Below are 25,640 nucleotides of genomic sequence, written 5' to 3'. Positions count from 1 at the left end.
TCAAGTAGTTTTCATCATTAGCAGCAGACACGCTAGTCAGTATTTTCTTCCCAATGGAGAATGGAATCAACTGAAATGAACTGCGGTTTTGTTTTAGCAGGTTGCCAGACTTTCTGGCACTGCTCTTATAGAGTCTTCCCCTTTGCGTTTAGAAGTTGAGAAATTCGCCTGCTACTATTACAGCACTATGTTTTTCGTACATGCTCCTAATTGGAATAAATGTGGCCATAATGTTGAAGAGTGATTCTGTCAAGAATTTACTTTGTGAAGTCTTCTTACAGAGATAAAGTTACTTTTAAATACAAACTCCAACTTAGAAACACTCTATCTGCTGCTGATCATCTCAGTACAGAAGCATGATGAAACTTGGAAGTCACTGGAAAAAAATAACTAAGAATCCAAATAGATTTGTTTGCAGGAAAAAGATTTTGTAAGGCACTGCTGAATGAAAGTTGAGGTTCATACAAAATATGGGAAAGGTCAATTAAGTGCAAATACTCAAATTTTCAAAAAAGGCAGCCTGTAGTGCTCACCAGTAACCTGAACACATGCTGTCAGTCATCCTCGTTCAGTGCTATTTATAGAAACCAACGTGAGCACATTGGGATGATCAAAACATTGACTTCAAAGAGTAGAAGACGGATTGTTGAATGAATATGTAGATGGACATGGGAAAGGATAAAAGGGTGAAAAATAAAACACTAGCATGAGAAAGCAGAGATCAGCCATTTCACCTTCTTCCCTCAGATCTATTTCCCAAATTCTCCTTTCCAAATTTCAAAAGAAGATCCACAACAGAAAACATTAATTAGGATCCTCATCTGGATTTCAGCTAAGAAAGTACCCTTTACATGGCAACATTTTAAAATTAAATACTTACTGAAGGATAATATTATCATTTGAATTCTGTATTTCAGAAATATAACTACAATACAATAAAAAAGACAATACTCTCAAAGTGGCACAGGAGGTGATCGGTATGCACAGTAAAAGCACAAAATCCATCCTGTCATCTCAGAGGCACTTCAGATTGTCACCTGTGGGAGTTTACTGGCAAAAATTAAAGAGGATCAGTGTTACACAGAAGAAATACAGTAAATTACTCTAGTGAAGCTAATTTGCTGATATCAGCTCAAGGTGCTCACTACCCTCCTCATTTGTGCACCTGATGGAGAGAACCTTCAAATGTATTGGTGCTATAGAAGTCAGCATGTCCCATCTGTTTCTTTCTATAACAACACAAAGAGGAAATGGAGGATGCTGGACATACCTGGATTGTTCAGGTTGGGAGAGAGACCTCTGGAGGTCACGTGGTCCAACGCCCCACTCAAAGCAGTGCCAGCTATGAAGTTAGATGAGGTTCATCACTAAGTGGTCCAAGCAAGTTTTGAGTATTTCCACGGACAGGGATGTCACACCACTGCTGGGCAATCTCTTCCAGCACCTAGCCGCTCTCATTGCCAGAATAGTTTCCATCATATCCAACAGGAATTTACCTTACAACCACCTGTGGTTCTAGTCCTTTTGCTGTGCACCTCTGAGGAATGTCTGGCTCCATATTCCATTTTTGAAGGCATCAATAAGATCCCACACCCTCCTTTGCCCCAAGTGTTCTCACTTCCATGCTGGAATAATTCAGCTCCAGCTGGATTTTGCACTACAAACCAATACTCTTTGACACAGGCTGTGGCCTGCAGTGTAGGCTCATAGTCAGCTTGTCAATGGGGCATGTTTTTACCAGTATGTAGGACTTCATGTTATTTTTAAATGTATTGCATCTTTCTATCTTGTGTTTTTTAAATTATAGAACTTTGATGAAAAATATTGGAATGTCTTGGATCAGACAAATCTAGATTTCACTCCTTTTAATAATTTATTCCCCCACCAGAAATCGCACTATTTCAAAACCCTATTATGTTTTCCTTTTCATAGGTATGTAAGAGAATGATGAGTAAATCTGCCATACCCCTGGCCATTTTCACCTGATTAGTCATCAGGAGAAAACATGCCCATCTGAGATGGCAATGACAGATCAGCTATAATCCTCTACAAGAAGGTGGACAGTGGCACAGTTCCCTCGTTAATCCCACAGGAAAGAAACCAAAGAGTCTCTCTACAAGTTTCTAGTAGAAAGATAGGTCACTTTAAGTCAAATTGCTGACATGAGATACGTTTGGAGGCTCCTGTGCACTGAAGTGAGCAGTGCAGACTGTTTTCTTTTCCAGATATTTGTGACTTGTAATAAGTCCCAGATTTTGAAACAGGACTCTGCAGTTCTGATGATGAACCAGGGGAATTTTGCAGCTCACTCCTCACGACTCTAATAACTTTGGATGATTGTTTCACATGATTCACTTGGAGCCCTTTTCTGATCCCCATAATGAAAGAATTAAAAAAAGGCAGAAGTGGATCATATGTTTCAGTATAAAAACATCTCTATCCTTTTCAGAAACAGGAAACAAAGAAATCAGTAGAGTATACTTTTGTCTAAAATAGAAAGTGTCAAAATTTAGAGAAATGCACTACAACTCGACAAACTGTAAACTGCATTAAAGATATGACATAAATTTTGCACAAGTCCACACTGCATATTATTTTCCCTTAATATAACTTTTTTATAATCTCAGAATGCTTAATGGGCATAAGGCAGTTCTCAGTGTGTTTGCTGTTACATTTAAAAGATTTCATTTGTTAAAGTTTTCATGTGTTATTAAAATCACTCCTTGGATGTGGTACAGTTTTGTATTAAAGGATAATATTCAAGCTAAACATACAGCTTTTTAACAGATGTTTAATTACAGCAGCTTCTCAAACTCAGAAATCATTTGTGGATCTCCTGTTATTTCAGATGAAACTACTTATATACAAATGTGTGCTACTTTGGCCCATTATCTTTTCAATATTGTGGGGCAAGATGAAGTTGGCAGCATTTTTAGCCAGAGTCAGTTCCTCATTGCCAGTTCCAAGACAAGCTAACAAAAAAAATTTAAATCAAACAAGCAACAGACAAAAAAACCTTGAATTGTTATTCTATTTCTAAGTTCTTTAAACAAAATATCACTAATTCAAAGTGTAACCTCAGAACTCACCTCTTGCTTGCAGTCTTAACTTTTTCACTCTTTGCATTCTCCAAGTTGTCTAAGTTTGATTTACTCTTTTATAAATATACAAGAATGCAGTTATTTATTGTTCAACTGCTGCTTTATTAAAGAAAGTTCTTGTTCTCACACTCCTAACTATCTATGCACCGAAAAGCTTCAGCTTTGAATAGAGATTGAAGCCTTGGTTAACAAATGTAAAACCAGTTACTACTGGTATACCTCTATGGTCTAAAATACAGTTTTATCATGTTATTAGAAATCTGAAAGTAGATTTGGTACTTTTTATGTCATCTTAGGTCCAACAACACCACAATGCCACAATACGACCTCTTTCCCATCTCTCTGAGAAAGGTGAAGCCTACTGCTTTTCGATCATATCAAGGTTACTCATGAAATACAAGAGGGATACGCTGAACGCTTCTCTCACCCTGGGTGAAATTCATTCCTTTGTAAGTGACAGTCATACCAGACTCAGTGGCACTGGGCTTGTGCTGCACCTCTGCAGAGAGATTAATTGCCACAGTGATACTAGGGCTGCCTTCACTGTGAATGGACCCAGGATGTGTATTTTACGTCATGAACTTGCTTATGAAAGCACATTTTCTCAATAAAATGCTAGTAAAAGTAAAGATCGAGGGGTGGGAACTAGAGAGAGAGCGCGCGAAGATGAAAGGTTTCCAATAACACACACTAAAGATTTTAAATAAATATTTTAATTCTATTATTGGCATTTACAGGTAGAAAGCATACAGTATGTTACAATTTTATCAAAATGTGAAAAATATGGATGTTACATAAGTAACAAATGTAAAAAAAGTATTTTTCTTACCTTCCCTGAAAGTAAGAAAACTATTCAGCATAGGAAAATATTGATATAAAAAAACACAGCTTAGGTAAAAAAAAAAAAAGTTTTTACACAGTACAATAGGTTCATCAGATCTGCATGAAGATGTAAGGACTTTGTGAGGTTCTACTTTACGTAAAACTTTAGGGAGTTTGGGACAAACAGTAAGCTACATTAATGAATCTACAAGTAGTTTTCCCTCATATCCATTCCAAAATGCTAGAGTGCAGTAATTTTCTATACAATAAATAATTTCCATCATAGAAAATCATAAAATGCAGAAAATGCCACTCCAAGGTCACAAAGGCTAGGCAGTGCTTTAAGAATAATTATAATAATACTTATTATAGTGCTTTATAATGTCTAAGCACTTCAGATGAGTTAACTAATTAGTCCTCACAACACCCCTGTGAGGTAGGGGAGTGTTATTCCTACCTTTCCATAGTACGGATGGGAAAAGGAAATCTGGGGAGGAGCACAGACTGCAGCAGCAGCACAGCCGAGATGAGAGGGTTTGTTTTCCCTTGCTCCCGCTGATCATGCTGCTGCAAGCCAGGGTACCTGGCTGGGCTGGGCTGACAAATACCAGTCACTGCCCTCCCACTGGAAGCACAGAGCGGGGGAAGACAGGGACCGGGGTTAAGCATCCCAAAATATTTCATAGAGATTCAGAAGCTTTCACACAACTTTGTCAAAAAAAAAAAAAAAAAAAAAAAAGAAAAATCCCCCAAATAAACAAGCTGAAAAGAAAAAATTCCTAAAGTGCTGACTGGCTTGAGCTGCTTCTAGCACCTCTTGTATGGAATAAGACTTACAGCACTGTTGCCAGCAATTATTCAAGCTGATTTCATCCATTAAGTTACATGTGAGCAACCGCAGGATATGGTAACTATGTTTTCTGAGACACCTTACTACGGTAATTCCTTCATTCACCATCCTTCCATGCACTTCTTAAGGAAAATTAAATCCTCAATACTCTTGCATCGTAAAACATGTTAGTAGCTGAAGACAATATACACATCCTTCACAATTTAAAAAAAAATTAGTTCATTTTCAGAACAAAGCATTATTAATTTAAGAATCACAAACCAAACAATGGTAAATAGGAAACCCTTTTCAAAGGCTGCATGCCGAATATCTTGTTTTCAAATACAATGCATGCAGGAGAAATAAATTCATCCAAGCATAATTAAATTAAAAATGTTTTAAGTCTCTTTCAGCAGCATATTGGTTATTATTTTTAAAGTCTCCTCCAACCAAACTGGCCTGGGGTTCAAACGCTGACCTTTGCTTTTCTACAACCATATAATGGTTTGACTGGTCCATGGCTTTGCACTGTGGCAATACCAGGGGATAAAGCCTATACATACTGTTCTGCTTCCCCGTCCTTGGAAACAGGCTTCGTTGTACCACCTTTGTTATCTTCACTTGCTGCTGCTGCTGTTTTTTCAGGAAGTGATGCCAAATCTTTGAAAACATCCACATAATGCCCAAAGCCCGGGCCCCAGTTCAAGAGGTTGTCCCAGTTGAAGCTTCCTGCTTGCTGCCCCAGCTTTGCAGGCAGAGCGCCATCCCCTGTGCTGGCAGCAGTCGCCTGTGCCCCCACCGGACCCCCCTCTCCTCGGCGGCCAGGGTACCGCCGGGGCTTCAGCCTGGCACCATAGTTGTCCTCGTCGTCCGCATCAGACTCATTGACCTGGGATAACTTGGGCATCCTGGAGGTGTATGCTATGGGCTTATCCCTGTCGTACTCCATCTCAGAGCAGGTGAAGGACTCATGGGAGTCACTGTCGGAGGAGGACTCAGGCGCGGGAATACCGTCAGCCGGGTTCCTCGTCCGGGACAGAGGCCTTCTGCAGTCTTCCTCAGAAGAGGACCGGCCGTGGTCGGCACTGCAGATGCTGGGGTTTCTGGGGCGAGGGGTGTTCAGTCTCTCCACCTCTTCGATAGACAGACCCACTGGGGGAGAGGTCTCCAGAGGGATCTGCCCGATGGGCTGCTTCAGGCGGCTTCCCGGTCGGGAACCGTGGCTTGCCATGGTCTGCGGACTCTTACTTCTCCTCCCCAGCCGAGTGGCATAGTTAAAAATGCCGGGCTGGCAGACGTCGTTGTGCATCTCCAGTGGGCTCCCTTCCCTTATGGCGAGGTGCAGCTCCCTCGCTGGACTGTGCCTGTAGAAAGTTGACGATTTGGAGAAGGGCGCAGGGCTGTGCCGAGACAGGGGGTTGGGAGTTGGGCACGCTGAGTGGCTTAAAGACGTCGTCCTCAAGCCCTGCCCATATGCAGGCTGGTAGGTCAAGCTGCTGGCTCCCAAGGGCATGGGGGACTGCCGCGCGAAGCCCAGGGGGCTGTGCCTCTGGATGGAGAACTTGGGCGTGTGGCTCCGAAACTGCTTGTAGTGCTGGATGATGTCGGCGTCCGAGGGGGCGATGCTGCTGGCATTGTCGATGTCATAGTGTTCGATCTCGGGCTCGGGGGAAGCCAGTGGGGCGCTGGGGATCGTCTCTGTGGCGTGCGGGATGTCAGTTTCATCATAGATGAGATAAGGGTTTTCTCTTTCAATGATATCAGGTTTCGGGTTCCCTTCGGGCTGCTTCCTGACCGTCATGTCATCACCATAGGGCGGGATGTTGTCAGGATCATCAAATGCCACATTCTCACTCCCTTTTTTCTTCTTCTCCTTCTTTTTCTTTTCCTCTTTCGGGGCTTTCGACCTCTTTCCTCGGCACTGGTTGCAGAGGATGAGGCTGAGGACCAGCAGCGCCAGGACTGTCGCACAGCTGCCCACAATAGCTGGCACGGCCCAGAGGGGCAGGGACAGCTCGGCAGGGTGTGGAGACGGGAGGCAGATGTGGCCACCATTGAGCCCAGCTCTACACTCATGGCCTGGGGCGCATGAGACCCCCAGGCATGCCACGACCACCTCGCACGTCCGTCCCGCGTACGCCTCAGGGCAGCTGCAGGTGAAGCCGGCGTGCACCCCGGGCTCGCAGCTGCCCCCGTTTTGGCAGGGGCTGGAGGCACAGGCACCCGGCGGGACGCACTGGTAGGCGTACCACTGGTTGATGCACATCAGCTCGCCCCAGCAGGGACTGCTGGCGCAGACGTTGGGGCCGCGGCAGCCGATCTTCACCGAGGGATCTGTTTTGGAGACAGTGGCGAGGCTGTGCTTGCCAGCAAAGGGAAGGCTCTCCCCGCCGTACTTGATGTAGGAAATGCAGCCATCGAAGCCTAGGGGAAAAAACAACAGTCATGTCGGGACCTGAAGACTGACAACCTACTGTCAACAAACGTCAAAGACGCTGAGCTAAAGGGGAAGCCTTTTGACCAGCAGATTTCAAGATCCGTTATCCCTGAAGTGAAAAAGGAAACACAAACACAGAAGAAACAAAATGGAAAACCCAATGCCACAAATGGAGGTGCCAGACTTATTACATGATGTGGGTTCAAGCAGCACGTGTGGTAAATAACAGTCAGTAACACACGTGAAACCTCCATATTTTCACGAGTGCATCTTGTGTGTAAGCTTATGGTTGCTTCCCCACATTTTTACCTTGCATTGTAGTTAATGTAAATTGTGATATTAACCATAACGGTGGCAAAAATGGTAGTTAATGTAAATGTGATATTAACCATAATGGTGTAAAATTTGAGCAACCATTTATTTTGCTAGAAGGATGCCCCATTCACAGATGTTTCAGTATCTGATTTTCTGTGCTTTTATCATTGAGGCTCAAGTGTAAAGGAACATTTTGTTGCTTCTGTTAAATATTTCCTTTTACATTGTAATGACTATTTTGTTAATAAACTCTTGATAATTTCGGGGGGTTCATATGGGACAGGAACTAAAATCTACTTTTAAGCCAAACAAGATTACATAAAGTCTACACATCTCTGCAGCTTCTGATATAACATTTATACATCTGTATTTTAAAACTAATCATTTTTGCATCTAAGCTGTGCATAAATATGGAGATTAAAGATAAAAGAGTAATTAAGTAACTTCTCTGAAGAGATATGCATGACATTTATATAAATGACAACAAAATATCTTGCAAAAAATATTTGGTTCTTCTAAGTCTGCCAAATAAGAACTCAGAAAGAGTCACAGTTTTTAATTTCATCAGTAGGACCTCAAAGCAACAAAAGTGTTCTCAGGAGAGTAAATAAAATGTACCAAAACCTGCAATTAAGATGCTGAAATTAATGTATCATGTTTTCTAGAAGCCCTCTAAGATATTTTGCGCTCCCATTGCTTTCATTAAATATGGAAAAAAAACCCAATTGTAAGCAGAAGCCTAAATATATTTTGACATTTTCATCCGGCTGTTAAGAATTATATAGGCTGCACAGGGGAAGAAATTACTGTCCAATTAGGAAATATCTACCTCAAGCTTGGAAACTGAGAATAAAGTTCAAAGCGAGGAAAAAAAACATAATATAAAATGAAAAAATGTATTTTGGGTAAAACCAGGTTGCTCACATATAGACTCAACCCTGTCACTTGTTGAGCAGATTTCATCTGAGGTTTGGATACTTTTGTAATTGCAGACTGCTTTTCTTACAGATAGACTCATCAAAGGAAGGCTGAAGGTTGTATTTTCAGATGTTATAATAATGTAGTTTCCCCTTGAAGCAAAATTATTTAGCCAAAGTACTCAGAAGCAAATGGTTGGATTTTGCAGAAACTTTGTATTTTCTAAAGACAGGGTGTTTCAAAAAGATGGACCCAATTTCAGAGATATAGTAATGTCAGATTTGGTCTATGTTTTTGAAACACCCTGTATATTGTTAAACTGACTCAATTTTCAACTTATAGGCCCATTTCACTGAAGCTAAATAAAGGCTCTAAAGTTCAGTAAATAAGCCAAGAATTCAGATGGTTACTATAGGGAAACATCTATTCTAATAATATTTAATGTCTTTAAAATGAATTTAAACAAATATCCACCCTAATTACTTCATTCAATACACTGAAATGTTTTTCCTAATTTTCCCACATTTCTAAAACTTTTTATTATCCCCATGTAGAGAAACCTATTCACAACTGGCTTGGCCATGCTAGCAGAAAACATTTGCTTCAATTCCCATTTGCTTGTGTGCTTTCCAGTTTCTCCTTTTCTGAGCTGAAGTTGCCTACTGCGCTTCAGCTAAGCCTCCTGTTTTATTGTCCCCTAAACCACGGTGCTCATGGCAATACTCTTATGTCTCTGAATCTCAAGCAGCCTTTTTCCAGAGTTCCCATTGCTTGGTTGTAGCACTGTCCTGTCAGTCTCCGTGCTGAGAGCACCCAGGGAGATGGATTATCCTCGGCCATTGTGTGGTTGTGTGTGAGGTCACAGGGAAATCCAGCCTTTTGCCAGCCTCATAATTCCCTGTGTTCCTGAGACCTAATCCTTTCTGCAAGGGTTTTAGGATGGTGCAACCTCAGGCTGACCTCTGCCCAGAGCTGTGACAAAATGGCACGCACAGATGTGTTTGCAAATTATTCTCCCTTTTACCACATGTGCTGTCGCTGTAAGAAACATGTTTCTTTCTCTTGAACTTCTGATAGCTTGTCTTTAGAACGCCATGCCAGGTTTACAGGAAGATTTAATTCAAGGCCACATTTGTCAGCTCTTACATGATAAAAATAATAAACGGGGGAAGGAAAGTGCTACTGCTCAGTTCTGAAGCATCGCACTTGGGTGAAACAATAAACAGAAGGAAATTTTCAGTGCATCACTAGTGTTGGAAAAAGTTTCATTTCTGCAATCATTGCTGTAGTGGAAGAACGGCCACTACAAATGGTAACTTCATGAATAATTTTGGAAAACTCTGTAAAAATAGCTAGTACAGAGATAGATATTTTGAGTATTGACTCTGTCATGAAATAGCAAATATACCCAAGTTGTATGAGGTGGTATTACAGATTTATAATCTTCAAAGGATGTTGTTTTAAAATCTGAACAGTCTCTGATGTCAGAAATGAAATACGAGTTGGTATGAACATCAAATGTGTTTCACTGAGAGATGCAAGTCAGGTGGTGTAAAGGGACATGAAAGAGCCTTCTAAGTTTTTCACGCATGCTATTTCTACATTATTTCTCTTCTGAAAGAGCTGTATTTTCTTTCAGCATTACTTATATTTTCATTTTCTCTTGGTTTTACGTTCCCAAATAAAGAGGAAATTGAGGATTTAGGTTCAGGAGGGAGCCCAAGCAAAATGGATGATTACCTTGCCGCGAGCTTGGTGGTCCCTTGCAGCAGTGATGTGATAAACAGCAACTGGGATTTTGTCAGGTCTACCCATGGTAAAAGACATTGGATATATCAGCTTCACAGCCCTGGAATTGTCACTCGTGTATGTTTTTGTCTGCCTTTAACAGTACTGCAGATATTTTTGACTCTCTGAGTTCATGCAGAGTTTTATGCCTCCCCCTTGTAAATCCTTGGTATGTTGCGCACAACGTAATCCAATATTAAAATAAAATAAAATCATATGAATAAGAGATTTTGGATTGTGTGTTCCTAATGGAAGCCAGACATTCCTGATTTGTCTTCCACAGCATCAGGCAGTGGTGAGAAGTTAGTGTCCTCAATTTTCTTTGTTCCAGCTTTCCTAAAAGCCTCTGATTTTTCATGCATAAGCTTCTCATAAAACATACATGTAAAAAGGGTAAGGGCTAGCATAGCATTCATATGATTTTTGTACCAAATTTCATACAAATTCACAATACACAAATGTGAAGTGTGAATTTGCACCACTCAAAGATACTTCATCTGATCACAATTCCTGAGGTCAGGAAGATTTTTCAATATAAAAACTCCACCAACCCTATGCCTGCATTGTCTGGAGTATCTCACAGTTTTTCACTAAAAATTACTTCAATTTTTACTTATCACTGGGGAATGATATCAAATATATGTTATCGACTTCTTTTGCCAGGGTCTAAGACAGTTGATTTAACTCTTAAGTGAGACTGATTTACTTCTTAACAGCTAGATGTCGGTCAGAGGGTAGTTCTTTATTGTCCTTGGTTTCTGTTGCTCAGAAGTAAATCCTATTCTTCATTTGACAGCTGGATAAAGCAAGAGGAAGTTGGTCTTGCAGAAAATATTTTAATCATATTAATAACAGGCTAAATCCTGCAGTACTTACCAACCCCCTACAGAGACAAAGTTCTCATTTAGCATTTTCGCCTGAGTAAAAGATTTGCCTTGATTTCCAGATTCTGACCCAGGTAAAGAATAGATCCTTTCTTCTCCATTAGCATAACAAAATTATAACAACTGTTTTACAGACAAGCAAGTAAACCCAGCCCCCCCGCCTCCAAAAAGCCCTGCAGATGGAGTGCTTGCTTTTGGAAACAAGGCTGCAATGCATATTAAAGGAATAAAGTTCGCAATCCTTACTCATTTAAATTGCAGTTTTTCTGGCAAAGTATGGAAGTGTGTTAGTTGCTTATAAAGTATTACAGTACTTTCTGCAAGCTCTAAGCAAATAAGAGACCCTTTGTGTGTTCAAATGTGCTTATGTGCATTATATTTTAAAAAAACCAACAAACTAATAAAAATTACCTGCAACTGTGCTCTTGAAAGGTTGGCTTGATGGGATTCCTCCCAAAGAAATTGTAAGAACGTTTAGTCCACCAAAGTCTTGTGTGGCGTGGAGAATATCTCGGCTATGAGTCTTGTCGACCGACAGGATAGTAGCAGACCCGTTCTTCTCAATGAGTACCGAATGCCACTGGCCATCCGCAGTGTACACTTCTGGGATATTTCTTTCCACTTTCCCAGCAATTCCAGCATCAGAAATGTAATGCACTTTGCCACCTTTTATCTGATGAGAAAAAACCCAAAATGCGTAGTTTAAAAATGATAGGCACATAACCACTGCTATACATACATAACCAATGTAATGTTTATTCAGTACAGCTTTGGTAACACATAGCTTCATTTGTCATTCAAAGGCTAGGTGTATTTTTCCCCCAATAATTGTTTTGTGCTAAAAACGCATTAATTTTTTAGTACAAAAAAGTTGTCTGCAATTAAATACATAATTGCACCCGTAAAAAAACCTTAGAACTGCCATCCACTCATTCCCTGGCTGATCTCATAAAAGAAGAACCTATTGAGAGGCCAGCAACAGGGCATATGCATGACAAAACATTTTAACCAATGAAAGAATAATTCTTTCTCCTTCTTCAATGCAAGTGTGAAAATGCTTTGCAGAGTAAACAGATGTTGTTCTTGCCCCAAAAAACTTGCATCTAGTTTTCATTATGACACAGCAGGAATATGTAAGGCATGGCAGAATTTGAGCAAGACTCCAATTTCCTACCTGGTTTTGCTGATAATTTGCATTTTGCAGAGAAATATTTGTATTTTAAAAACCTTTCTGAAGAGGTTCAAAGTGTATTATTTTGTGTGAATTTTCAAATGGTGTTTACTTTAGAAAATGGCTCTTAAACTTGTGAGCTGTTAGGAAAAAAAGGTACTATTGAGATGCAGGATTTTAAACCTCTTATTAGCTCAATATGAAATGATCTTAAAACGAGACCAGTGCAAATGCGAATTTAAGATACAGGAGCTAAAAAAAAAAGAACACTCAAACCCATCAGCTTCTCAAATATTGCATAGGAGTCGGGTACATCAGCTGACCTCCTAAGGTTGTACCAACTTGTGTACAGCTGGCTCTACATACTCCTCTCCACACTCTGCACGTTCGGTCACACATGGTAAATAACATGATTGTTTTGCCCCCGTGTTCCTCGCTGCAGCTTGGTCTGTCTGTGATTTGTGGCATGAGTGTTCAGAGCGTGCACACACATAGTCCAGGAAAGGTTGAAGCCCCAGGTTTGTGGAAAGCTCTCTATGCCTCGTGTGCTTTGTTCCAGGAAAAATAATGTTGGCCTGGGAAGAACTGTGAGGCAACACACCGGCTACAAGAATGATGTTCTCATTTCCAGAGGCTGTTAAATGCTCTGGATTTACTTCTTTAGTGATGCAAGCCGAGGACTTTGTTCATACAGACCAGCTTTAATATGGCTGTAAGACCATGCTCATGTCTTGGCAGCAGCCTAAACTGAATGTATCTAGCACATATTCCATTTGGATAACGAAATACAATGGTTAATATGTGCACGCACTTCATTTATAATCGCCAGAATTTAGACTATTTGAAAATGTATTGTTTGATAAAGCTGCCTCTCAAAGATAGGATGCTTTCGTTACTGGCAAACACAGGTGGCAAACATCTAAACCATCACAGAGCACAAAGAAAATCCCACATTTGGACATGCAGTCACACAGACTATTATATTAAACGCCATTGGTGACAATCAAAAGTATTTATAAAAAGATTCTCTGGGCAGAATATATACATATATTTATGTTTGTAAACTTTAATTGGTTTGTTAGTCTTAGTTTGTCTTTATGCTCCATGAAAATACTGCTTTGTATTTTGGTCTATATGTAAAAAAAGAGAAATATACCATATCATACAATATCCTCTCAGCTTATGGGAAGACTAAGCACAGAACTGTAACTTCTAATCCACATTAGACAAGAATTCTAGAATCATCTACCAGTCAGCAGTGGATATTTTCCACACTGATTTATGACTCTAAAGCTCTATTTCTGTTTCTTTAAAATTGCATGTGACTAAAGCTAACAGACTTATAAATATACTAGTGGCATTTGGAAAATAAAATTTCCAGAGACAAGACTGGTCCACGACTTCTTCAACCAGGAAAAAATAAGGAATGTTCTTCTTGGTTCCTTGAAGCACAACATATTTCTAAATTTGAAACAAATGCTGATGCTGACAATATTGAGTAACACCCATTTCTGGGTTTTATTTAAATGTCAGAGCAACTGACAAGTAGGAAATAATGAAAAGAATGAACCACTAAAGCAAACACATTCCTAACTACAAGGATGATTCGACTTTACTAATATTCGCAGTCTCCTTTACTGAACAAATTACTTCTTTTTTTGTCTTAAAACTGACCACTAGCCTTTATAGATTTATAGCCCACAGGATAAGATATCATTTAAATGAGTTATGTTCTGATTTATTCCTGCAACTTTTTACATGCATAGAATCACAGAATAGTCTGGGTTGGAAAGAGCCTTTAAAGATCATCTAGTCCAATCCCCCCTGCCACAGGCAGGAACACCTTCCACTAGAGCAGGTTGCTCAAAGCCCCATCCAACCTGGCCTTGAACACTTCCAGGAATGGGGCATCCACAGCTTCTCTGGGCAGCCTGTCCCAGTGCCTCACCACCCTCATACAAGCACATATTATCTTACATGGTAACATGTAATCCACATTCTCTACTTGTACAATTCCTAGATCTTAGAGCTACAGTTATGCTCCTCTGATCTGATTTTAGATGAGATTTTCAGCTAAAACAAGACAGGCAATTTCACTTTTGACCTGCTGTATTTATCCAAGTACTTCTAATAGAATTAGTTAATTAGTTCATTAGTTGCAGCACGTAGATGAGCTTCATAGGGACATGGTTTAGTGACAGTGTTAGGTTAACAGTTGGACTCTATGATATGGAGGGTCTTTTCCAAGCAAAATGATTCTATGATTCCATGTATTGTTTACAGGAAAATAGATCGAATCCCCTACCCTCTTCCTTTTATTATTATTTTCTTTTTTTGGGGAGTGGGGGCGGGGAGACACACACACACACCATTTTCTACCTGAATCTCACGACTGTTTAATTTAATCTGCTAGTTTTTGTATCTTTCCTGGATTAAGGAGCCCTTTATATTCTAAAGGCCTCTCTTGGGGCTCTCAAGGGGGAGGTTACATCCATCATTTAGTGAATCAGCTGCGTGCAACCTCAGTGGGTCTCATTTATTACCATTGCTCTAGTTTTACCCCAATGCCAGCTACAACAAAACCAGTTAACTACAAGAGGAAAAATGTGGAGGCATGGCGGTAGCCGCAGGACTTGTAGCTTTTCTCTAGCATAGTCTAATATTAAAAACACATGCCGGTTTTCTCTGAGCACTTACACTTTGGATAACAAGCGCATTAAAACACCCAAAAATCAAGTTATAAAATTCACTGTTTTGAAGATGGATAAGAGAGCTGTAAACAGAAGTCCCTAAAGCTCATCTTCTGCACTGAGGGTGGACTGATTTGCCAGAGGGACCTATGTGTGGGTTGGCTTCACTAACATATTGGGCCACCACCATGGGCAGTGCTTGTCAAGATAGCTACTCCGGGTATGAGTGGCAGTGCAGGATCTGTACTCTACTAACTACAGTTAAATTACAACAGTTTTATTAACTAGCATCATCTGGGAACTTTTTGGCGATAATCAGTACAGCGATGTTACCTCTCCTTCCTTAAATTGCTGCATCTGTTACTAGGCGAACCTCTGTTCTTTGCCTGCGCACAGCTGGGTCTGGGACTTGACACCCTCTGCTTGCTTGTATAACTTCTGTATAACTTCACCAATATTAACAATAATAAGAGTGTTTGCATAAACACACCACTAGTGCTTTCAGCCAGGAAAGGCAACTCTTTTTTTTAATAATGCTTGTAGAGCTGACCTAGCAAATTCTACTAGGGAGAAAATGGGAGTATTTGGTTTTCTCTCCAGAACTCAAAATAATGAGATCTTATCTGCTAATATGACTGAGGCAGAAACTTGCTATGAAATGATGCGGTAAAAGCATACACCAGGGAAGTAATGCAGACTTGCTTCTTAAAAGCAGCTGGTGTGTCAGTAAAACTCCGTACCTCTGATCAGCAGAAGAATCAGGCAGGTGGAGAATATCCATGGGGCTGAAGTTTAGAAAGTGTGAATTTCTGTATGAGTTTCTTTCAAAGTCAGGGAAAAAACTTGGAAAGTCTTACAGCAGTCAAGAAACTTGGAGCTTACACCAACCCAATAAAGGGGCTTGCCAACATCACTGCTGTACTCATTTAGAGTTACGAATAAATGGGTTGAGTCATAGCCAGGAACTGAACCATCACCTTCTCTTGAGAAAGGTAACTTCTGCAGTGATAAACTCTTTGGGAAAAAAAGAAACAACAACGGTGTGGCATTTTAAGCATTAATTCAGCTACATATCTCAAAATAATTTGATATTGATATTGCTCTATGGGTAACCTCATGAATTCAAGTAATCCTTTGCTTCCTAGTTTGATAAGCATGAGCCACACTCATAGGAATTAATGAAAATTTTTTGGCAATTGTTTGCTAGCTGGGTCTAGCTAGAGGGTCTGGGTTTGAGGCCTGAGAAATCAGAAGATAAAAGGCCAATAACAAAACAATTTGTTCTGCAGAGTGTCACTTAATGATGATAACAAATATGGCAATGAGTACCATTCCTGCAGCCTTAAAACAGTCACGATTTGGAGTCTGGACAAAAATGATTAGATACAAAAGCATCAAGATCTTCTGATACCTTGGCAAATATCAAGGGAATTGTTGAGAAGATGAATGATACTGGAGCAGTGCCTAGCCTCAGTCAAAGACCCAATATTTTATAAAGGAAACAGCAACAGTAATGGAAAAATGTGATTTTGATCACTATGCATGAGGCAGTCCAATCAAATCAAACTCAGCATTAGCTGTAATCTTACCTTCACGGTAGTGAAGTTGCTGCTTTCCTGGATGTGAACTAAAATGCCGTTCTCGCTTCTTGTCCTGAACTTCACTTCCAAGCGGTCTGCATTCGGGGGTCCCGGGCCAGCGCCTCGAGCGCCGTGTCTCATCATGTATTCCCGCTTCTTGTTTGGGCTCATGTGGTAGTCAAGACGTCCTTTGCCTTCCAGCGACAAGGCGGTGTCGGCAGTAATATCTGGGACACGGATGGAGAAGCGCTGAGTAGGCAACTCGTTACAGCTATAGCCATCATCTGCCTAATAACGACCATTTTCTTTCAGAGCAGAGATCAAGTTCAGAGCAGGTCAGGGGAGAGAGCAGGAGTGAATGGCAATTTCACCCTCTCTGTTCTTTGGCTTTAACCAGAATGTGTGTTTGAGAGTGGGAGTGTGCGAGTAATTTACTGTTGCTATCAGTCAATAGTAAATTAAAACTCACTAGGGAACAAGTGAGGGAGTAAGGAAAAAAATTTGGCTCTCAGAACTGTAATTCCTTCCCAGGGATGTTACTGTTTCCATTACTGCAAGCAGGGTTTCATGATATATTGAACTCTAAGCTCTTCAGGGCAGAGATAATGACTTTCTATTTGTTATGGCATAAAAAAAGAATAAAAAATGGCAGAACATCGACTACCAAATTCTGTTAAAATTATGGCTGAATTCTTCTGTAAACTGGTGCAATAAAAGCCTATAAATCAGCTAAACAATAATGAGACATGTAAGAAAACAAAGCCCAGTCATTATAGTGCAACTACATGGAAATAAATCACTTTGCTCTCCTAGACAATCCTGTATTGATTTACAGAGCTACCCATACGTGAGTTAATAACCCCAGATTGTAAATGGCTTGCTTTCATTTACATTTACCATACCTTCTTGCGCATAATCTGATCGTCATTTGATTAAAAGGCTTACAGTTCAGAGAAGCCGTAAGCAGATGCGCACAATGTTTAGGTGAAGGGAAGGGTCCTCCCTTACCCTCTTACCTCCCCATGGCAGACAAATCCCTCCTTTGGGATAGCTTTACTTTGGTTACTGACTATACATTATAGGGAAGTAGTAGTTTTAAACGAGTGCAAGTTATCTGAAATGTGATATATAGCACAAAAACCATAATATACGTAACTTGTTGCTATTTTTAACTCATGAAAGGACAACAGTCCATTGTGGACTTTTCCTGCCTAATTATTTAATGAGGCAAGCATACTGCTTTTTCATTATTTTATAAAATTCATTATCCCATGCCCCTGAAAAGAAACTCTTAATGACATTGGGTTAAACCATAGTTAGGTGTACATTAGAGAGAAAGACAGTAAAACCTTCTCCATACATTTTTCACAGTGCCTTCCCGTCAGCCCATCTTTGCAGTGACACTGCTGCCACGACCAGTGATCAACACAGGTGCCGCCGTGTTGGCAGGGGTTGGTCGCGCAAGCACCTTCTAGTCTGGGACACCTGAAACAAATCAGAAAAGTAGACATTGAAGAATGTATGCACAAATAAGTGGAAAAAATGCGCTGGGAAGCGTCATGTGTTTGAACGATACTCTCTTTCTTCCCCCTAGAGATGCAAAAGCGTAGAGGCTCTTCTCCACACACAGCTCATGTTTCTAAACAGATCCCAGTTTTCAGCATCAAGTTATAACAGGTTTCCAAAATACAAAGGAATTCAGAGACAGTGAAACTCCTTTCATCTGTTACGCAAGAGAAGCCAAAACTCTTTAAATGTGCTTTTTATGCTACAGACCTCTGGAGACTTCGCATCACAAAGAGCGAACATGGGGGAAGAAAGAGAAAGGGTGAGCTAACGAATTTGAACATAAGACTGACATTATTGCTACAACTGTGACTTCAAATACTGAGATGAAAAAACAATAGAATCAGATAGTCCATCATTTCTGAAAGACCACTTGGAGGATATGAGGGAAATTCAGTGATACTTGAGAGGCAAACTGATAGAACAGACATTGTGGATTAAAAAGAAATGAGAGGGAGTAGAGGTTTAGCAAACTGTATGAGTACAGTCAAACCCAGGTGGAATTAATAAAGAAACTCAGTAACAGGGCTACTCTATTTCAGCCTGCAAAGCAACATTAATAGTAATTGGCAATAGATATGTAATGATGTTGCTCTTGTGAAGCCTCTGTAATCTTTGTGAACCTTTCATTCAAATTCAGTTTCTTCCAAAAGTTTTCACAGTTTACAATAAATCCTACAGTCACTTTTTTTACAAGAAATATCTGACGGTGTCTGAATGGAGTAGCGTCTAGCTTTCATGACAGCTTCCTTTATTGTAAACGCAGTTCATTTGATACCATATATAGCAGACGTACTGATCTAAGATTCCTTGAGCTGCCAAGGCCTGGCTGGGCTCCATGGGACGTCCGTTGACTGCAAACTCCATTATACAGCCCACAAAATCATGGCTTTCCACCTGTCCTCTCCTTTGAAGGATAGGCTCTACAGACCTTATGCCACCGACAGTAACTCGATTTGGTTGTACATCGAGGGTCCTATAAAAGAGTCAGAAAAATAATCTATCAGTATCGGACATTAAGATAGCAATGGCAACACAGGAGCCATAACCATCAGCTACAGTCTGCAGCTGAAGCTCCTCTTCCAAAATTTGTATGTTATATTTAGAAGAGCAGACAGAGAGATCAGTAGTGCTTGAACTAACAGTTATAAAGGGAATGACTCTACATTCCCACTCAGTTATTGCATGTCAAAATTTTGATTCACTTGAATGACCAGTGTGCTTGAAATCATAATGAATAAGGTTTTTACTCACTTATGATTTAAATTGCAGATGATATTTAAATAGCTAGAAGATGGATTCATTATTTTACAAAGGTGTAAGAGCTTTGCCAGTGGGGAAACCACATAAGGCAGGAAGTAGGATTGTGATTATTGTAAGAAATTAGTAAAAGTGATTAGGATTAAAGTTATTGTTATCTCCAAAGAAGATCTAAAGATGTGATAGAAAGGCTTCTAAGTTAGTTATGGTAAACATAAGAAATAAGGTTTGTTCTCTGTACTGGCCAATGTTTAAGAAATGAAAACTGTACAAGATGGCATCTGGAAAGGCATCTGGAAATTACCAAAAACAATGTCAAAGAAGTTTTTGGGTTTTTTTTAAGAAAGTAGTAATCAGGTGATAGTAGAAATCAGGTGATCTTATACCTTCATAACAGATGACAAATGTAGCTTAAATAACTAAATAAATCAATGAATGAAGACCCCAAATCAAAGCCAAAAACCAGACACTGGAGTGAGATACAGGTGCTACTAGAGTAATAGCATTTTGAGTCTGACCCTGTTTTTTGGCAAGAGAGATCTGATTCAAAATGTACTGTAGAACTTCAAACTGTCAAAGTGTAGTACTGTATATTTAAGAGCAAGTTGATTACAACAAGTACATTGGTGTTTTACTGTTTAACTAAGATTTACAAGTTATCAGTCATTATGAGCACCTGATATTCTGATTTGTTAACTCTTTCTAGATTATGATATGAAATCTCATAACATTAAGCAATAAGTCTTATTGTTGTTTACACCACAGCACAGACTACTCATGGCCATACATTTCTTATGTGCCACCAGAGGCTGGAGACAGAGTCAAGAACTGGGGATTTCTGAATAAACTCCTTGTCATGAATAAACTCCATGCAGAAATGTAGCCAAAGTTAGCAAGTAGCAGTACATGTAGAAAATTTAATTTGGTTCTGCAAAGATGGGAAAAAAGGATACTCTAGAGCCTTGCCTTTGCATGCCTCTGAAGTAGTGCAGCTGAAGTATTTATCTCTTGTTTGAGGCTGGGCTAAGGGCATGTAATCATTATTCCAAATTTCTCTGGCTTTGGAGGACGATTTCTTTTTCATTTTAATTTTATTTTACAGCAAAAAACCCCCACAGAATGAAGAGTTATTTACCAGTCAGAAGAAACAGCGACATTGCTAACAGTGCAGTAGCCTGGCTCCTGATCCTCAGAGCAGGAATCCACTGTCAGTGATGCTGCCTGCAAAAGCCACACATACAAATATGCTGAATATCACAAGGCTGTAGTTCCCAACCACATTAAATATTTATGATTAAATACATTATATTTAGGACTTGGCTAGAACGGAACACTTGTATATTACTGTGTTCGCTCAGGACCACAGGGTGCTTCAGAGCCACTGATCAACTATGTTCTACATCAACATAGTGAATACCAACATGCGGGTACTAACAGAGAGTGAGCTAATTGACTGCTTCATACAGGGAATCAGTGAAACACCAAGTTTTCAGATTTGGGTAGGGTTTCTTTCATGTTTGTTTGTTTTACTCCTCAAAATTACAGTTACTTTGGCTCATACTATATCCTACTCTTCATCAGAACAGAGAGCTGCTCCCTCCAAACAAAAAGGGCATTTCTTCTGGGCTTGACCATGACATTAAACATATTGTTTGAATCTGATAAAACTACATTTCAAAAGCTGGGAGTAAAAGCACCAAGATTACTAGCTAAAAATAACAACCAAGTGGACCACTCAATACTCAAATAGTAACCAGGTGGATCCGATTAAGGTGACTCTGAGGCTGGTATGTCATGAAGTATGTTTGCCCCACATTATTGGTAAAACACGTGGATACCTACAGTGGGACCCATCTGACATTCAGAGAAGTACCGGGCATCATCAGCACTTAGAGCAGTCTTCCTCTTTATTATCCCCAAGCCAGCAATCCCCAAACAAGTTACCTCATTACCCATCTCAGTCACTTACACTAAAGCAAATCATGACATTTTATTTGTAATCTCTAAAAGTCTAACCAACGCTTTGACTAAATCATGAAACAATTCCTCCTCATTTAAAAAGGAGTTTTTATTTTATTCCTTATTTAGCAAAGAATTTTTTCCACAGTGATTTATTAAAAACAGATGCGCCGAGGAAAAAACCCTGAAGGTTAGTTATTCCTTAAAACAAATTTTCAGAAAAATAAACATAATCTCCAAATTGTACGTATCAACTTCTCATGTTTCAACCAGATGTGTGGTACAGTTTTATGGCAAATTTAAATCACACGTCACTTTTAAAAATGCCTTGGTTTATATTTTGATTTAGATTACTTTACAGGAGCTGAGAAGAGAGCAATAGCTATCAGTGTGTCATTACTGTGCAACAGCTTTTTTTCTGCCTCCAATGAAGTCCACTAACAACATCTTGTTGAAATCCCCATAGATTGTCCATGCTATTTCCAAATACACACTGTGAGCTGATGCACTATATTGACCAAAGGAATTCATAGTTCTCAGCCCCAAATTGTGTCCTACAGTACACTTAAATTGTTCAATTTGCTATTTGTAATGAAAGCTTATCTTTAATTTATTTCCATACATAATGAGCAAACTGCTTCTCCCAAGAAACCTCAGTCTGCAGTTCCGAAGCAGATCATATGCTCTGTATAAATTAAACAATTAATAGAAAGAACAATAAGCTGGTCTGTAGGCCATCACATGCCTACATATTTTCCTTCAGAATATCAACAATAAAAAATGAAATGATTTTTTTGTTCTTAGCTCAATCAGCGTAATCTCCCTAACTTATATCGCTATGTGCTGTGAAAGCCAAACTACGACCCCAGCTGAAAGGCTGGATATTTGAGAATATATTTTACTTGGACCAGAGTTCATACAATTTATTTTCTAATGTTACTCAAATATTCCTGCTTGTTACTTAAGCATTACTCTACAGTTACCTTGCCGCATTATGAGACTTTCTATCCTGTCACTCCGCAATAGCTCAGGACTGACAACTTAATGATTTTACCAGTTTCCGATGAAATCCCACTGTGCTGTAGGAAATGACAGATTTGGGGGCTATTTTATACAGTTTTGGACACCTGGGAGACATTTTTCCTGCAGCAGAAATATCTACGACAAAGGCAATTCTTTTCACATACCGTGTTTGTAAACAGCTGACATTACTAAAATGGTTTAAACATTAAAAAAATATATATATGTATACACGTATATATATAAAAGGTATAGGTTGTCTTAAGCGTTTGGTTTCAGTCTGAAGCATTCATAACTGAAATTTCCTATAAATAGATCTTTTTATGTTGTCTCTTCTATAGTCTAGCCCTGTGGCATATCTATGAGTTAAACATTTGCCTACTCTGTTTTTTCCTTAAGTGTAGCTCATTTATTTGTTGCAATTTTTAAGGTGTGCTCTTATACTGAGCCATTTAAATCTTATCAATAGAAATATAACACTGATTTAGTTGCTAAAATGGGAACCGGGTACCTTTCAAGATTTAGGTCCACCTTTGGGCTTCACTATTTTGAAGCTGTGATGCAAATTATTATGTATTTGATATTAAGTTAAATTGAAGCAGTCATTACTCGACATCACAATCATCCTTCATCATATTTGGATATATAACTCCTACAAACACACAATAATTGGATTTGCAAATCCAGCTGAAGACTAAATCATCTCCCCTTCAATAAATGGAGAAATCAGGTCTTGCACTACGAAACCGAAATGCAGTTTCAGGCTGAAGAATCTTTAAGTGAGAATTTTTAAAAGCACCATTTAGGAAGGTCAGGAGACAACCTGCTCCTATACAAAACCTCAGACCACGAGATACTACATCCCTCTGCTGCTCTTGGGACATTTCTGCCTATGGACATCTCACCCCAGACCTGAAGCTCTTCAGCAGGGTGCCCAAACAGGGCAGCTGAAAACTATAAAAGGGCTGTATCTCGGCAGCACTGACTTCTGCAGCAGTTCACGGTAAATGGAAACCTCTACAAGGACTCAGGGGGAGCCATGCTGGGTAGAACAGTTTATTCTTCTATTCCCTACGTCACCTCCGGCTTGAAATATATTAAAAAAAATGTGGAGCCCCAACCATATATTATTCTTATGTGACTTTAATTCCAAACGTGGGAAGAATCTGGGACTCCATGTATGCTGGCCATTTCTGCCTAAGGACGGAGCTGTTGGGCAATAGTTACTGATTACGGATTGCAAATAGATTTGGTTTCATTTCTAACTCAAACATTGTGGAGTCAAAAAGCTTGGTTTGAATTCAAAGAGCATTCGGTTTATGTTCTGCTTTGGAAATATTACTAAAAAATGAGAGAAGAGGAATAGAAAACATTTACTGGGAAAAAAAAAAAAATGAAGGCAGGAGAAAGGTCAGAGTACCAGGCATATGGCAATCAGTTGTCCCAGTTCAGTTTTTGGCAGAGTTCCTCCCTTCAGATGCTTTCTGGGGTACAAAAAGAAAAGTAACTCCCCTCCTTCCAACCCAAAAAACCCTCTCAATGTAGCATCTGTGAAATTTTTACATGTATGCTACGGGGAAAAAATAGGCTTCCAGTCTGATGAGATCGGTAAAATCTCTAAACTAGCTTAAGGAGGTCAGAGATGCCTGGAATTTTAAGCTTGTCCACTTCTATTTTTCAAATATTGAGAAAAATTATTTTGAGGCTTTTTGTAGTTACTATAGTTAATTGGCCTTCCCTGGTAATCATCCCTGTAATCTGCATCAGTTAATTAGCTTCATGTGTAGTAATTTATTTCATTAATTATTCCTGGTTCTCATTTTTCACATTTAGAGTAAAAGGCATTGCACACGTTTTTTTAATTATTCTTTATCATCAACATACTAAACAAACCATTATAGGTCTTCGAATGAGCTGGAGTAAGACAGAAATGAGGGAGGTTTTTTCCAAAGTTGGAGGTTCTGCTAGCAAACACAACATTACTAATTTTATGTTCCTCTGAGTTCATGTGGAAGCCAAAGTGACTTGGCTGAACTTGTCTTAAGTTTTCATTTTAGCATTTCTTACCATTCCAGCCCTCCGGGCAATAACTGTGTGAAATTGTCCATCAGACACCCTCTTAGTTGTGGTAAGCTTGTACGTGCCACTGCCGAGATTGTAGGAGAATCTTAGCCTCTCTTCTGCTATTTCCAGGGCCAGAAATTCTGCTCGCTCTCCAGTTTGGTTATCGTAGTTATACAACAATAAAGCATTACGTTTTATAGTGGCAAACTTTATATAGATGTAATTATTGTTTGGATCCATACTGGGAAACTCCATATACGACAGCTCTTCAAATCCGTAACTGTTCAGTTCACAATGATTCCCGAAAACACCTGCAAAATGAACAGTAAAATCTGGTATTGGGTATGTCATATCATCAGGCATTTGTTAATCCAGTTTTGAAAACAAATTTGCAACTTGAGCTTTTCTCTTTGTAGTTGTTTCTCAAGTGATGGTTCATTTTTGATACTTATAGTTTAAACATTTGTGTGATTAAAACATTATGCCTTCCATGTTTTTATTGACCTGAATAGTTAGGTGCATTCTACATATTTATTTTCAGATCTCTGTCACATGATTTCCCTTGTTTTTTTTCACTGCAGCGACGATGAGAAAAAAAAAAATATGAATATTAGTTACATTTACAATGGACTATGACTGTATAGGAAATTAATAAGCTCTGAGGAAACATAAAACAAAGGAAATAGAATAAAGAAGTTATTCTACATGTTAGCAGAAAACTATTCAGAGGTAGTTTCAAATGTGTATTGAGAACCATATTTTTGTGCAAGGGTTTTCAGCAGCCTTAAAACATTGTAGATGATTTCTCAGGTTTATCTGTTTTTTGATTAATCCGTTGCATTTATTTTCATGCTTTTCCATATGAACAATGACAATTCTAGATTTATCTGCATTCAGAACCAATCTTGCCGCAATTATATCATGATATCTTAAAATATCTATGTTATTTTATGTCTTTATTTGGTTTATTCCACAAACTAAATTTTTGATAATTAAATAATTTGATAATTAAATTCTATATGCTTCTCTGATTCTAGGAATTGTACTCCGATTTTGGAACTCGAAACTTTATTACCATACAATAAATTGAATGGGCAAATACTTGTGTGGGCTAAGAAAGCTGGTTTGATTTGGTCAGGTTTTCTTAATCAAAGCTACTAAATATAAAAGTGCCAGTATCTAATGTTGTGCTTCTCACTTGCAGAAAAATGTATGTGCTCCCTAATTCTTGCTTTA

General features: G+C 39.3%; 1 protein-coding gene across 1 annotated transcript in view; it reads right to left on the bottom strand.

Annotated features, from left to right (window-relative positions):
- Positions 1-3,965: 3,965 nt before the first annotated feature.
- Positions 3,966-25,640, bottom strand: part of FAT4 (FAT atypical cadherin 4) — a 145,946-nt gene continuing 124,271 nt past the window's right edge. The window contains exons 11-17 of the mRNA XM_065633345.1: positions 24,408-24,715; positions 20,497-20,582; positions 18,898-19,077; positions 17,896-18,020; positions 16,545-16,762; positions 11,506-11,767; positions 3,966-7,176 (exon numbers count right to left, since the gene is read on the bottom strand). Of these exons, the coding sequence (XP_065489417.1) occupies positions 5,306-7,176; positions 11,506-11,767; positions 16,545-16,762; positions 17,896-18,020; positions 18,898-19,077; positions 20,497-20,582; positions 24,408-24,715 (3,050 nt within the window). The 3' untranslated portion in view covers positions 3,966-5,305. The remainder of the gene's footprint in view (positions 7,177-11,505; positions 11,768-16,544; positions 16,763-17,895; positions 18,021-18,897; positions 19,078-20,496; positions 20,583-24,407; positions 24,716-25,640) is intronic.

The sequence above is a fragment of the Caloenas nicobarica genome, chromosome 4 (assembly GCF_036013445.1).
Source record: "Caloenas nicobarica isolate bCalNic1 chromosome 4, bCalNic1.hap1, whole genome shotgun sequence".
NCBI lineage: Eukaryota > Metazoa > Chordata > Aves > Columbiformes > Columbidae > Caloenas > Caloenas nicobarica.
This window is presented reverse-complemented; position numbering and strand designations above follow the sequence as displayed.